The sequence below is a fragment of the Rhyacophila brunnea genome, unplaced genomic scaffold, assembly GCF_057557595.1.
Source record: "Rhyacophila brunnea isolate RB1 unplaced genomic scaffold, BYU_Rbru_1.0 scaffold_2, whole genome shotgun sequence".
Classification (NCBI taxonomy): Eukaryota; Metazoa; Arthropoda; class Insecta; order Trichoptera; family Rhyacophilidae; genus Rhyacophila; species Rhyacophila brunnea.
In genome coordinates, this window is record NW_028232859.1 from 43,708,222 (window position 1) to 43,723,199 (window position 14,978).

Below are 14,978 nucleotides of genomic sequence, written 5' to 3' on the forward strand. Positions count from 1 at the left end.
TAGAAGAAAATGTAATCATGTATTATATAGTTTTTTTATCGCCAAACCGTTACTCCTCGGCGTAAAGCTGTTGTTTTTAATCACTTTAATTAAGACATTAAATTCTTTAAGCAGTCTGCATAAACTCAATCATGGACTCAAAAAATTTTACATACTGGCATTGTATCTTCTTCACATTGCATAAAAAAAACACGGATAGATATAATAATATACCTGTGGGTTTTTTTTAGTATTTAACTATCGTGAGGTGTTTCTTGCCCATTAATCTTCGTAGTCCACGTAATCAAATAAACTTCCACTAAATTATAGGATATTTACAAATCAAAAGAAATTTATGCTATTCGTGAGCTGTGCGATTCAAAAATTTACAAAGGCGCACCAGTTAAAACAAAGCAATAATATTTATATTATTATTTATTTTATATATAATCTTACCGTTGATTATGGAATTAAATAATTACTCGTAAAACTATTAACTTTGATTTTAATCAGTATTCACAATATTGTATGACCCGAATTGATTCAAAAGGGAGTGAACGTTCATCGATTTCTACAAATATTTATTCTCCAATATTTCTTACTTTATGAAACTCAGCGCATCTTATGATTAGTTATAAATAACAAAATGATATTCAAATGATCTCTACCTACGTTCATTTTTAATTATCAAATGTATTGGTAGGTAACGAATAACATACCTAATCATTTATCCGTTCTGAATTAGAGATAACTGTCTAACCAGGCAACAACATTTCATGGGCCGAGCGAACACATTCAAAAGTTTATTTAAAAAAAAACTGCTATAGACTACAACAGTAAATAAAAATAATTATAACGTTATAAAAAAATAACTGTGTGACAACTTTGTTTCACTATTAAAAGTTAACATTTACCTATGGGTAGACTTTTACCATACGTCCCGGTTTAACCGGGATTTTCCCAGTTTCACACACTGGTCCCGACGCCCAGACTTCCGCGTATGAATGATTGTCAATAATAAATTTTCATGATTAACCTTAGTAGCATATATGTGATGAGACGGAGGGGAAGGGTGCGAAAAAAGTTCTAACATTATATAAATTCGTATGACTGAAAAAGTTCAATGTGCACTAATTATGGCAGATATTAACAGCCTACCTGGACCCTTCGCCACTGAAATATAGGTATAGTCAGATGATTTTAACGCATTTTGACGTAAAATTAGTAAATTTACTTTTATTTAACAATTCTAATCTATCGTCACTCTTAAAGATATCTATAAGATATAATATACCTACCAAATGTATTACAAAATAAATCAATCTCCGACTTCCAAATTAATATTAAATTTGATGAGATATAATTATTGTCACGTAAGATTTTAATGTATGTATAATATATTTTACTGCCACACCACTGTCACCTATTAGCTAACTAATCCCATTACCTAATCGTTGTTATTTCTTCTTCTTCCAGTTACCGATGCGGTCTTACGAACGAAGACTTGAACAGGCGCTGGAGCAAGCCAAGTCCCGTGCTGCATCCAGACATTTATCACACGAAGGTTCGTAAAAAGCTCCATTTAATCGTTCGTGATATATGCCGCATTATTATTACACTGCTCCATTATAAATTTAACATCGTGCGGTCGCAGTTCGACTTTATTTTCACTAAACCGCAATAGTTAGTTCAAGTTGTGTAAGCGCTTTAAGTATGTGTTTTGGAACATTTTACCCATGTTTATGTTAATTGAAACTTTCAACAGGGAAAAATATTCTTCGCGTATTTTTTCCTGTAAAAAAATATTTAAATTTAGGTAGGTACACTGAAGTAGAAAAAAGCAAATAATAAATGGTCCTTAATGAGAGGTAATACGTAACAGTACAGTAAGTCGAACACGATTATTTAATACAATAAACTGTAATCATACAGTTTAGTCAGTTAGTTTGGTCAGTATTATAAAGAAGAAAGAAAAATAAAAGTAATGAAAAATTAACCATTTACTTAATGTATTATCTACGACTAGGAAATCCAATCCCGAGCTAAAATTCTGAACCCGGGATTTCGGGAATACAATTTGACAATCCCGGGATTGGCATTTTTTCCATTGTTAATATATATTTTTATATTTACAAATAACATTATTTAAGACATTTATTGTTAATATTGTATACGTTCAATCTTGGAAATACATAAGTTTAATGGAGTAAATAATATTTATATTATAAATAAATAAAGCAAATCATGTTGTAGGTACTTATGGCATTTCCGCTTCATAAATCTAATTAGTCAGCCAAATATGAAACTGCCGTAAAACGTATGAGATCATGGTGGAATTACTTTGTTAAAAGTGCGAACCATTGTTTTTTTTCAATATTTCTCATTTTTATTAATTTATAAAATAAAATAATTTATGAAAAAATAAAATGAATCGGCAACTTACACATGGGTATAAATTACTATAAATCAAACTGCATTCAAACTAAGTTTATTTCTAATGTAGTTATTTGTTATTAAAAGTATATTTTCTGTTACATTTTCGTTTTTATTATATTTTCCATAAAAATTGATAAAAAATCAATCCCGAAAGTTTCAGAGATTGTGTTTATCAATCCCGGGATTCATTGGTATCGAAAATAGCTCGGGATCCCGGGATTAGAGTCCCTACCTACGACTATCCTGTGTTCAAAACACATTGAATAACTACAACTGAATTTTCTAAACCCTATATTCGAACCCGTGACCCACGTTATTTTCCGTTATAATATACCAGGGTTTGCGAACTTTTTTACGTACGCGTGCCAAAATTTCCCAGATATTATTTTTCGACTGTCTGACGTGCCGAGAAGTTTTTTATGGGGGGAAAATATAAAAATAGTTTTAAAGAAACTTAAAATTTAAAAATTACAATTGAGTTCTTGAGATTCAATCTTTCCCTAAACCGTGTTTCTAGCTGAATGTATATCTTTTATTCATTGAATATTTTTTCTTTGTTTTCAAAACATTAGTAGGTTTAACATTTGGTTTAATATTTGTATTTTTTTTTTGTAAAAAAATATTTCATTATTATACTTAGGTAGGTACTTAAGCATGCAAAATCATCTCGCGTATCATAGGTTCGCCATCACCGTTGTATAATATATTTATTTTGATCCAGCTATGATATTCTAACCTATGAATAGGGACGTCACATTGAAAGAAGAAGTATTGATACTTTTTTGACGTTCCTACCTATGACATCGATCAAGGGTTCAGCGTGCTAACCTCTATTTCGCGATAGGTGAACTGTGATGACAGTAAATATATAGCAAATTGTAATGTGGATGTTTCTACACACGGCAATTATTAATGTCATCGTAGAATTTTACAGACATGTCTGACATGTTGCGCTTATGTGATTCAACTCAATGTTTATAAGGAATTTTAGATTTAGAATCGTATTCACTTCCTCAATAAAATAAAAAAATAGATGCTTAAGTTGAGAAATAAGATGAGAAGTAATTTCGAATTAAGTCGTTATAGAACCCTGCAAATAAATACCTATATTAAATATTAAGAAGGCATTTATTTTCATAATCGATTCGTATTTTTGCAAAAACTTAGTCAAAGTAATAACCTGTTTATATTTATATATACTCTGATATCGCATTTATATGTGTACCTATCCAATATCAATGGCAGGCAGTTCAGAAAGCTTTCATTTTCACTCAATATTAAATTTGTACATTCTTCTATCTATATGAACATATTAGACTTGGTATATCCATAAAATTGAATTAACGTAGATTTACTAATTGAAACATGTTTACCTTCCCGCAAACTAATTATACAAACATTTATCCCAAGTCAAATAAATGCACATGCAAAAACATCGTTTGGACCACACCTGCCAAAATGGAATGTAATCAAATGTAATGTAGTTTGGACACTCCACGTCGTAAAAAAAATGCTGGTTTCAATAAAAATAACAATCCACGAGACCATGAGTCGTTTCGTCTGATGAAAATTTAAAAAACGCACACCTGTCCACATTTGCCTATTTGTGCAGTGCATTTTCTCACTTTTCCATCCGCGATGCAATTCAAAAAACTATATAATAATATATGTATAAAAACACTTGAAACAGTTTTTATACATTGTTTATTTATGCTCGGGCCAGATGTATGCTGGCCTGTGCTACGTTTAACATTTTCATTTGTTGCTCACTACATGCCTGTATTTTATTATTTGATAATATTTATATATTATTTACATTCGTAGTAGCTTTGCTAAGTCACATGGCATACCTAATCATTAATCAATAATGATTCATTTTGTTTCCTAATAACGCAGGTACATACACAATACGCTGTGTGCTCAGATGGAAAAATCATTACCGGATAACAATTTGCGTTTATTATAAAAAAAGAAAATACATATTATTACTATCGGTTTAATAATATCTTGGTTCGGTGACCTAGGATGATTCTCGACGAATAAAGAACCAAAAAATGCTTCATTTGCATTCCAAATATACCGATTCAATGAAAAAACTATCCTGTTCGGGTTGGTTTATAATTGGCTTCTTCTGGGAGGTCTTTCATTTATTATTAGTTCAAAATCATAAAATAAGCGTGTATGTAAAAAGGAATACTTACTATTTAATGTAAATGCATTTTTTTTCAGAATAGTTTGCTACAAATATGTAGATAAAATTAATTCGGTCGATTAATAGTCTAACATCCATAGTAAACATCAAAAAACATGAAGATCGGCCGATAGGCGTAGTTTTACAAATTTAACACATTTATAATATTGTAAATACATACATTCTTTACTAGTGACTCGATTAAATTGATAAAAATAAATAAATAAAATAATATGGCTAATTATTAATAAGTACCTACGTAAGTAACCTCCCTACCAAAGATGTCGAATCTTTTTCCATAAAAAGTTTTATGTGTTTTCTCTGTAAATATTACTGTTCCAGTTTGGCGTAGGTGCCTTTTTAGTATCCAAAAAACATAGAAGGTTCCCCATTGCAGACGTATTTTTTTCCTCATTTTCATATGTAGGTATAGGCTTCATATATATGGAAGAAGATTCTCGTCAATAGCGTTACTCCCTAACGAAGTTTCGTATTTAGCCTTAGTTTACCGACTGTGGTTAAGTCATATTATATTGAATGTTTTATCTATTTATTGTTAGAGAGCGTCATTTTCCTATGTTGTCATTTTTTTTAAATAAACATAATATTTCAACTTCAGAATCTCTCAAAAATATTATTATTAATTTAATATTCACAAGAATAAAAAAATGTTTAAAACATTACCAAATACAAGAACGTCAAAATTTAAATTTCGATCGATCCCAACGCTATTTATGAATCAATGTTAGTTAATACGTACCTCGATTTAAAATTACAAGAGATTGTCACCGACATTAGCGAAATTTCAACACCTGAATTACGTATTGTTAGAGAATTCGTCAAATTGCTTAGTGGATGCATCGGTAGCATAAACGTTAAACCAAATGGTCCGTAATGCGATGTTTATGTGTTCATTTCATATTCGGTATAAATATTATTCATGCACATTCGTTAAAAAAATACATTTTTAAAACTTGTTTATCTATGCTACATAATATCTATACTATTAATAATAAAAAAAATGATTATCTGCCGTCAGTCCGTTTACGTTTATTCGATTGTAACTGAAAGAACAATATTGACGCTTACATTTTGGGTAGGTTAGTAGAGTTTCATCATCTTCTGGTGCTCCAAAACACGGGGTCTCCGTACAACTATTCCCATCTCAATATCTCAAAAATTGCTAAATTTATAAATAAAACATCTCAAAAATAACTCAATAGATAACTTGGTCAAATAGCAGCCGTAAAATGATGATGTGAGATACGGGTAGAGTAGCTCACGCCACGCCTAGGTCCAACCGTTGTCTTATCGCAACGATTAGAAAAAATAATAACGAATAAGTCGAATTGTTTTGAATATCACTGTCAGTAGGTAGGTATTTCACGGAAACAGTCACGGATGGTCACGCGGAAAGATCCTTGCCAATTGATGAATATAATAATTAAGTTAATTAAAAAAAACGACTGTTTTGTCATAAAATGCATGCACAATGAAAACTGTTTAAGAGATTTTTATGAGTGGAAAAATAAATAATGTATTATTATTAAATTTACTAATTTCCGTTGATAATGACCTCAATATTTTGATTTTTGCATTATGCAATCAACTTTGTATGATTACTTACATACCCATGTAAAATATGTATATTTATGGTATCTTCGTAATGGATTTATAAATTGAATAATAATGAAGCGTTTAACGTTATAAGACTTAATTATATATTATCTCACGAAGGTTTATCGTGAAGTATATTTTTAACTGTGCGCCGTATACCACTATTATCCCATGTCGATCCACTGATGGACGAAGGCCTAACTACATAATACATTTCCTTATGATGAACGTTATTTTAAGATTTCATTTTGTATGCATATAATAGTAACGAATAGTTTTATCAAAAAAATATCTACTGTCGATAATATTTATATAGGTATTTAATTTTACAATACCCGACTTATAAACTGTGTGAAAGTGAACTTTGCATTTTTAGTAGTGTTGACCTGTGTGTCCGTGAAAATTATGTCAAAAATCGGGAGCACCTGTTATTTTTTGTTCTCCCAATACTTAGAATAAAATTAATATGTCACTGGTAGTGTCGATTGGGCGGCAATATCTGTGTTCATTAAAATCGCTTCGGATATTAATAAACATATATTCCACTTGCGTGAGGATGAGTTTAGGCGGGAGTTGTTTTATTCTTAAAATATTAGAGTATACTTACCTCATTCGGTGTGCTTTATAATAATTTACTAATCATACCTACTCTTTATGTCTACTGTTTTTCTAATAAGTACTGCAAATATTTCTTTATTTTTAACATCATGTTGTGAACGTTTTGGATTTTTAATTTATAAATTTCACTGTATGTACACGGCGTGTAGGTACATACAGTGAAATGTATGTATGGCCACGTTGGCCAAGCGGCATAAACGTCGACCTATAATAGCGTGGGTGCCAGGTTCGAATCCTGGGTCGGGCAAATACACGTCATATCGTTTTCTAATTTGTGTATGAGTCAGAGTATGGAGATAATAGGTTGAGCAAGTGGCTAATATCCATTTCTCGTAAAAACGAAAATCTGTTAATACAAACCTCCACTCACGGCCAAAAGAAAAAAGAAGAAAACGTATGTAAATAAATAAATTTTAATAAAACCTTTTTCTTGGAGAGAAGTAAAATATTTTCTGCAATAAAAATATTGACACTAGTTATAATATAAGTTATTTCAGTACTTAATATTTAATTTAAGCCTTTCTACTATGTAGTTTTCTTTCTGTGTTAGCATTCAATGAATTCTGTTTATTTTCATATAAAACTTTTTGTTGAGTGAAATTTAATAACGTTATTTTCATCGCTTCAAAAATGATTTACTTATTAAAGCATTACGCATATTTTCCTCTCCGCCGTGCGCTTTGTTTAGAGTACCTGCTATAATTTTATTATTAATCAAAATTATATAACCACGTTGATTCTAATCGCATTAACTGTACATGATTGTGCTTTTCGTTTTGATGCACAAATTTTAGGGGTTTATCGTGGGATATTCTCACAAATTGATTCACAAAGACCTTTGTCTGTGCGTGCCGTAATAATTCGCAACGGGATAAGGCGGTATGAAAAAATGCGACACCGGGAGGACAAATGAACCAGGAAATTGTAGCGCTATCTGGCTCGGCCGCTGCATCTTTACGATGGTTGTTAAGGAGCATTGAACAAGTGTCGGACCCTAGTCATGGGGCCCAACACTGCCTAATGAATTTGAACTCTGTAGTCTGTACTTCATAGTTGCGAAGCCACAATGTAAAGCCATTCATCTGCAATAACAAGCGGGCATCATGTTATTAAAAGTTTCTCGAAGGGCGCGCCGCTCCAGTCGAGAGCATGGTGGCAAATTATGCATTATTACAGTCTTCAAAACAATAAATTTTATTTTTACAAGTTATATTTATTATCCGTACGCTCAATACTATAATATTCGGATACAGTATATAAATACAGCTTCCGATCAATAATTAAATTTAAAACCATCATATTTCTTTCACCGAATAACATCTAATCATCATTTAAAACTCACATCTTATTCGATTGGCATTATTTTGTTTTTACTCACATACCTACATAGATAACCTCTTATATATAAGTACAGAGATAATACGTTCTAGGTACTCTAAACAGTTAAGTGTTTTGAATATACCTTTTCAATTAAGTCACCAATGAAAATATTTTGTCAATATTTTTTGTGTATCTAATTCTAATAAAAAAACTACAATAATATTGTTCTATTATATACATAGTTTCAGATGTGTTATCAAGATAATATAATTAGTACACAAAGAAAATTACTAAGATAATACTTACAACGACAATAACAATATTGTTATCTTCACAATAATTGTCATCCGATTACAATACCTAGAAATATGTTTGATATTGATTCAATAAATCGGAATGATTGAGATTATATCTACCAATAAATTCTTGCTTTTCAATGGATTTGAAGTTTGGGTCGTTTTTATATAATCGCTTATAACCGATATATTTAGTGCATATATTTATGTTTAATTTACACTGCACTTGACGTGTCTATTAAGTATGTAGTAGACATTTTCAAAAATATACTTATGTGTGTCTCTATAGATAGAACATCGTATAACCGAGAATTGGGGGAGCAATATAAAGAAACACGATGATAAAATAAGACAGCTGGTAAATTTATAATTAAACTAATATATTTTTTGAAAAAAGAATGATGTGGGAATAAAAAAAATATAAACTCAAATGAATTATCCTTATGATAGGTACTTTTTTGATCATGCCTGTTATTAGTCCAGCTGCATAGCTAAACAACGTTTACACTGAAAATTCATCGTTGATGGTAATTACAGAACATTGAAATGTTGGACACCATCTTGGTATTTTATATGGTTCCAATTGCAAAGTTTACCAGCAAAAACACATTGCCGAATTGAAAATCAAACAAATCTAAAGACAGTAATTTATTGTAAGCAGATAATTGTCATTTTTTCTCCGCCATTTTGGAATGTTGGGGCTCTTGGGAAAATATTGAAGCCGGTTAATATCTTGAACTCTTCTTCTTGGTCGTGCACTCATGGCTGAGGATCGTGACCACATTTAAATTTCGCCATCCTTTGAGCGACCAAGACTTTCCATCCTTCTCGATCTTCCGCTTCTCTCAGGGCAGAATGGATGGTGCCCCCAGTCAGCTCTTTCACTTGGTCGCTTCATCGCGCAGACGCTCTTCCTCTGCTTCGCCTTCTCTGGAGGCTACCCAAAACTACCAGTCTCTCCAGGTTGTCCGGTCCGCGCCTGACAATATGTCCAAAAAACTGCAGAATTCTTCTCAATCGTCGAGAGCCGTTCCTTTATCTTCAGTCTCTGGATGATTGATTGGTTCGTCCTGTGCTCCGTCCAAGAAATGCGAAGCATTCGGCGCCAACATCACATCTCAAAGGCATCAATCTTGAAATATCTTATGATATTATGTCTATTCATCATGCCGAAGTCCATGTTTTTATACAAAAGTGCACATCAGTTGTGTTTCCAAAGTATGTCGCCGGACATTATTATAATATATTATATTACAATATATTGTTACCACAGAACAGATTAATAAATATGATTCCGATATGCTATAACCCAGTACACTACATTTTGACGCAGGGTTTTGAATTTGTGAGTGTCCTACGAAAATGAATCACACATTATAGACGTGCAATAGTGTGTGTTGCAACTTAAAATACATCAATATTGAATGAATGTCAGTACATAAAACGACAGCATTTGTCAGAACGAAATACAAGCGTATTCTTAACACGTGTTTAAGTTTATCCCATATTCTTATACACATAAGATCGGTTGCCTGTTTCTCCATACCCGTTAGGTATTTCAGTTCCCATTATTTCTGAATTCCCCGATTGTTACATATAATATATATATATATATATATATATATATATAAATTTTCTTTAAATATTATTTTTATTATTTATAATCCAACACACTGCACGTCCATGGCGGAGGTAAAGATTGTATGCTGGCGCTAATGTCGGTAATGTGGCGTCGTAAATTGCAATAATTCATCGAATTCTATCATTCTGTACTCCATGGTTGTAATTATAGTTTTTCTCTAATGAGATGCTCATAAATATTACCTCTGCACGTCGTCGCAATCGTATTTATTACTTATGAGCCCATGACCCGAAGAAATATTACGATGGCTTTATTTGTGTAATGTTTTGTTAATAAATCATTCACCTACAAATTGTGTAACAGAATAAAATGGCTACATTAAATTTGACGGTGTTATTCATAGCTATAATAATATGTATGCTCTTATCTATTCTCTCATATAAGTATACCATTACAATTAAGTACAGGTCTGTTCAGATTCGTAGAGAGACACTCTTGAGACGTGGTGCTAAATGACTACCTATCACACATACGAATGAAATTTCAGGGTTTGCTGGAGTACATGTCTCGCGGTCTTCGGCGGCCCGCCACGGTGTACTGCGACTTCCACGGTCACTCGCGCAAGAAGAATGTATTCTTGTACGGCTGCGCGCCTGCTGAGAGTTGGTGCCCAAGAGACAGGGATGCAGCCTCCCCCGACGACCGAATTCAATATCTCGTAAGTAATTTCATCATTTATCTTCTCTCCTCGAAGATTGGAGACTTGCACTTTTTATGGGTATTACAGCTCACAAAATGCGATTGTCTGAATCGTACTAAATAGTGTATCGAAATAAATTAACCGTATAGACCAATGATACTCAACTTTTTTTTTTCTTCGGGCCAAATACATATATCTGTTAAGTAACGCGGGCCGCATCACTACTGGTGTGACGAAAAAAATCATGAAATCCCCCTTTTTTACAAAACATTTTTGAGATTTTAAAAATTATGCGTGTTTTTTAAATTAATCGTGTGCAATAGCAACACTCTTATTCCAGATCTGATGTGGACCATAATGACAATCCTCTTCGGGTGTCACTATCTGTCCGTCAAAGTCAAAACGAATCTCAAGATATACGAAATTCCTGATAATAAATGTGTTTCGGGCCGCACATAAAAGCTTAAAGGGCCGCATGTGGCCCGCGGGCCGCAGGTTGAGTATCGCTGGTATAGACTGTAGAAAGGAAAAAGATCGTAATCCACACAAATCAGATTTTACAGGAGGCTAAAAAAACGTTTTTGTTATGATTTTCGGGTAAAGTTAAATATAATTGCAATAAAGTGCATGATAATTAACAATACCTATGGTTTTTATATCCCTAATCTGATATTCATTACTGAGTTAATTAAAGAAAAATCAACAAATATGATGGTTCAGTCGTTTTTCCGACATCACTTCCTTCTTTTTTTTTTATTTCCAGCTAAATTTGGATAATAAATTGGCGTTTACAGCTAACATCTTTGGACACAACGTGTATTTAATCATGTAGGTACAACGTTATTGTCCAATAAAACCTATTTTGAAAAAATGAGAGTTACATCCCTTTTCCTTTCTAAAGTCGATATTATTTTATATTTTATAATTATTGGTCAGTTTTTAAAAATACATATATCTTCATTAATTATTCCAAATTTTGTTTACGTTTATGTAGGTAAGTATTTTTAAATGTGAAATATAGATAGCGTCTGATTTGCGTTAGGTACCTATTACAATTTTGTTTTTCAATTTAAGACGTGTTCAAGTAATAATCTAAGCACTTGTAGAATTGAGAAGATTGAGACATTTTATCTAACGGGATAGCCGTTTTTAAATCTATTTGTGTCATTATCTCGGTACTCAGTCAAAATAGTCATTATTCACTGACTATTTTCATTTGGTACAGAAACGATCATGAACCATCATCGCGCCATCCTCCATAGTTGACACGTCGTGCTTAAGTGCCTCTCGCACGCAAACGTCCGATCCGAGGTTTGCATATTATCTTCGCTGCGATCGTCAACCGGTAACACTCATTATTGGCGAAAGATTTCGAATTTTATGGCCTGCGGTACGAGATCAGGGGTCGATACGCATGTAAATGGCTATAACGTGCGGCCAATGAGACCTTATCTTACTACTACTTACTACTTGGCTACTTACCCACTGTTCGTTCCCAAGTGGCATTTAATTTCTGTTTGCTTCCTCACATCAAACGGTCAGTAGTGGTTACGTAACTTCTCTTCTAAAAGGAAAGATTTATTAAGCATACATCTTTTGATAGACTAATTTTATTATAAAACAATTTTTAAATTACCAGTTTCCTGAAAAGATTTTAAATTACCATTATCATATTGTAGAGAAAGGTTAAGATAGGTAGGGTACATATTGATCAAACAACTTAAAATTATTATTTCTTTTACCGGATACAGTTATTCTAAATAATCGTCATTGTCTTTTCTTAGTACATAACATCCGCTATGACACAGCACCTCCAAGAAGCTCTCTCGCTCTTGCATCTTCCCAGGTTATGCTCTAGCATCCCGTTGTGGATAGATTTAGCGGCCTTCCAGAACTACGCTTGGCTTGAACAAAATGGGGGCCAGGTTGAGACTCTCTTTATGTATCCTTAGCTCATAGCCAAGCCAGATCTAACGTCACTTATTCACTTCCAATGTGACGAAAGGCTGCATATTATTATCTTGTTACTCCTATTGGAATATACAATTCTGATTAATGGTTAATGTGTAAACGATGTTATTGGGACTTTCGTTGCTCAAGCGGCAGGTACAGTGGACAAAATCCAAATCTATGGCCATTCACGGAATCAGTGCTACCTACTACAGATTACAGTCCCTGATCACACTAAGCAATGAACAGGTCAATCCCAAAAATGAGTGACGAACACCAAAAAGCTCTCAAATCCTCAAATTTATTAAGAAACACGAAAGTCCGCCTACTTATAGGTATAAAACATTATTTAGACTCGTATTATGTTACGGTTCAAAGACGTTGACATTAACTATCGGTGATTCCCAAAAGCTACAAGTATTACAGTAAAGAATCTTGTGGAAGATCTTTGGTCACATCTGCGTGGATGACATCTGGCGATGGCGCTATAATCATGAGGACTATAAGCTCTTTAATGAGTCTGGCGTCGTCAGATTTATTCAAACCCAACATCAGCGATGGATCTACCACGTGAGATGTATGAATGAAAAAATACTATAATAGCACCTCACGTTTAATGCTCCAGAAGAAAAACGGAGTGCGTGAAGATTTAATACTTTATAATCTCCGTATGGGATAGAAAAATAAAACGATTTACGAACGAAACTCAATTTCTATTATAAAAATTGTAACACATAATAAATACCTACCTTTTGGTAAGCAGGTATAAACATTGTACTCTGATCACGGTTGTGGCATCAAATATTTTAATTCGTATTATCAAAGTTCATTAAATTTGCACCACTGCAATTTGATAGGAATCGCCAGCTGAAGTACGTACCCACATATGTGAGCACGGGAGGAAAACATGTTAAGTTAATCAGAGCTTTCAAATTAAACCTATAATTTTGGTAAAAGCATGCAGCCGTAATGCCAAAAATTGCCCTGCGGTGCTGTTTGGCGGACATTTTGTATGTTCTTTGTTGCATTAGATACCAAAGGAGGGCACTGGATGCGCTTCCCGCCGTCCGATAATGGACTGATTTGAATTTCGAACGGCTGAGCATCGTCAATTATCATTCAATAATAACATGTTAAGTGTTCGATGTTTTGTACATTTTTTTTAAATCCGATGCAGTAGCCGAATTGTGCACTTAATATATTTTATACATAGTGAGGTGATATTTGAAAGTGATTTAGGGTACTTTATTTAATATGTAGCCATTATAACGTAATATAGTATGATCACGTATTCTTTATTGGAGGAAAAAATAGTGGTATAATAAAAAATTATTTTAAAACCGTTGGCAAAAAAATTTATCTATCGTTGTTGTGTTAGTATTGTTCCTGGAATTCATTTTTCCTCATCATATTATCATCATATATTCATATCATATTAGGCAATTTCTCCTCTCCCTTTTGACTGTCGAAATATCCCTACACTGCCTTCGCCTCTTGGATGCTATATCCGTCCAAACACCGCAGAGGTCCTCTAATCATTTTTTTTCATTCTGGTATCTTAGGTGTCTTCCATTCTCAATACATAGCTTACTAAACGGAGTCACCCTGCTTTAAACTTTGTGAGGACAGGGTGATCACTGAACAAACTCATTATATTAGTGCATTATTTAAGTCTAAAAAGGTTTTTATACAATGAACTATCATTTTTACGATGATTTTAATTAGATGAACAATCACGTAAAATAAAAATAACTATTACAGTTTCTTAAAACAATACATCAACGGCAGACCTCCATTTTTTATTATTTAAAAAAATGCATTAATGCTGCTATTACATAAAATATGAATTCATATACTTTACTAAAATCTTTCTGAATTAAATACTAAACTTATTAATTTCTTTACTTCATCGTTCATATTACATAAAATATTGTATAATTAGTTATTTGATGTTTCAGGCTCTGCCGGCGCTGATGGAGCGCTTGTGCTCAGCATTCTCCCTGAGATCCTGTAACTTTCAAATCGAGAGGGAGCGAGAATCGACGGCCAGGGTCACCGTCTGGAGACAGCTCTCTGTGCCCCGCTCGTACACCCTCGAAGCGTCCTTCTGCGGCTTCGATCAGGGGCCTTACAAAGTAAATAATTTACTCTAGACATATATTGGAAAACTACATTAATGTATTTCAAAAGATAACATAGTATTATGAACTCCATAATTACGTTCGCTGTTGGTAGGTACTCCAGCGCCAGTTTTAAAAGGTCACATTTTTTTATTGATACGTATATTTT

At 33.0% G+C, this 14,978-nt stretch overlaps 1 protein-coding gene across 3 annotated transcripts in view; it reads left to right on the top strand.

Annotated features, from left to right (window-relative positions):
• LOC147072356 (cytosolic carboxypeptidase 1-like) overlaps nucleotides 1–14,978 on the top strand; it is a 175,996-nt gene that overhangs the window by 156,732 nt on the left and 4,286 nt on the right. For all 3 annotated transcript variants that reach the window (XM_085947034.1, XM_085947032.1, XM_085947033.1), the window contains exons 20-22: nucleotides 1,456–1,543; nucleotides 10,587–10,757; nucleotides 14,648–14,824. In XM_085947034.1, the coding sequence (XP_085803160.1) occupies nucleotides 1,456–1,543; nucleotides 10,587–10,757; nucleotides 14,648–14,824 (436 nt within the window). The remainder of the gene's footprint in view (nucleotides 1–1,455; nucleotides 1,544–10,586; nucleotides 10,758–14,647; nucleotides 14,825–14,978) is intronic.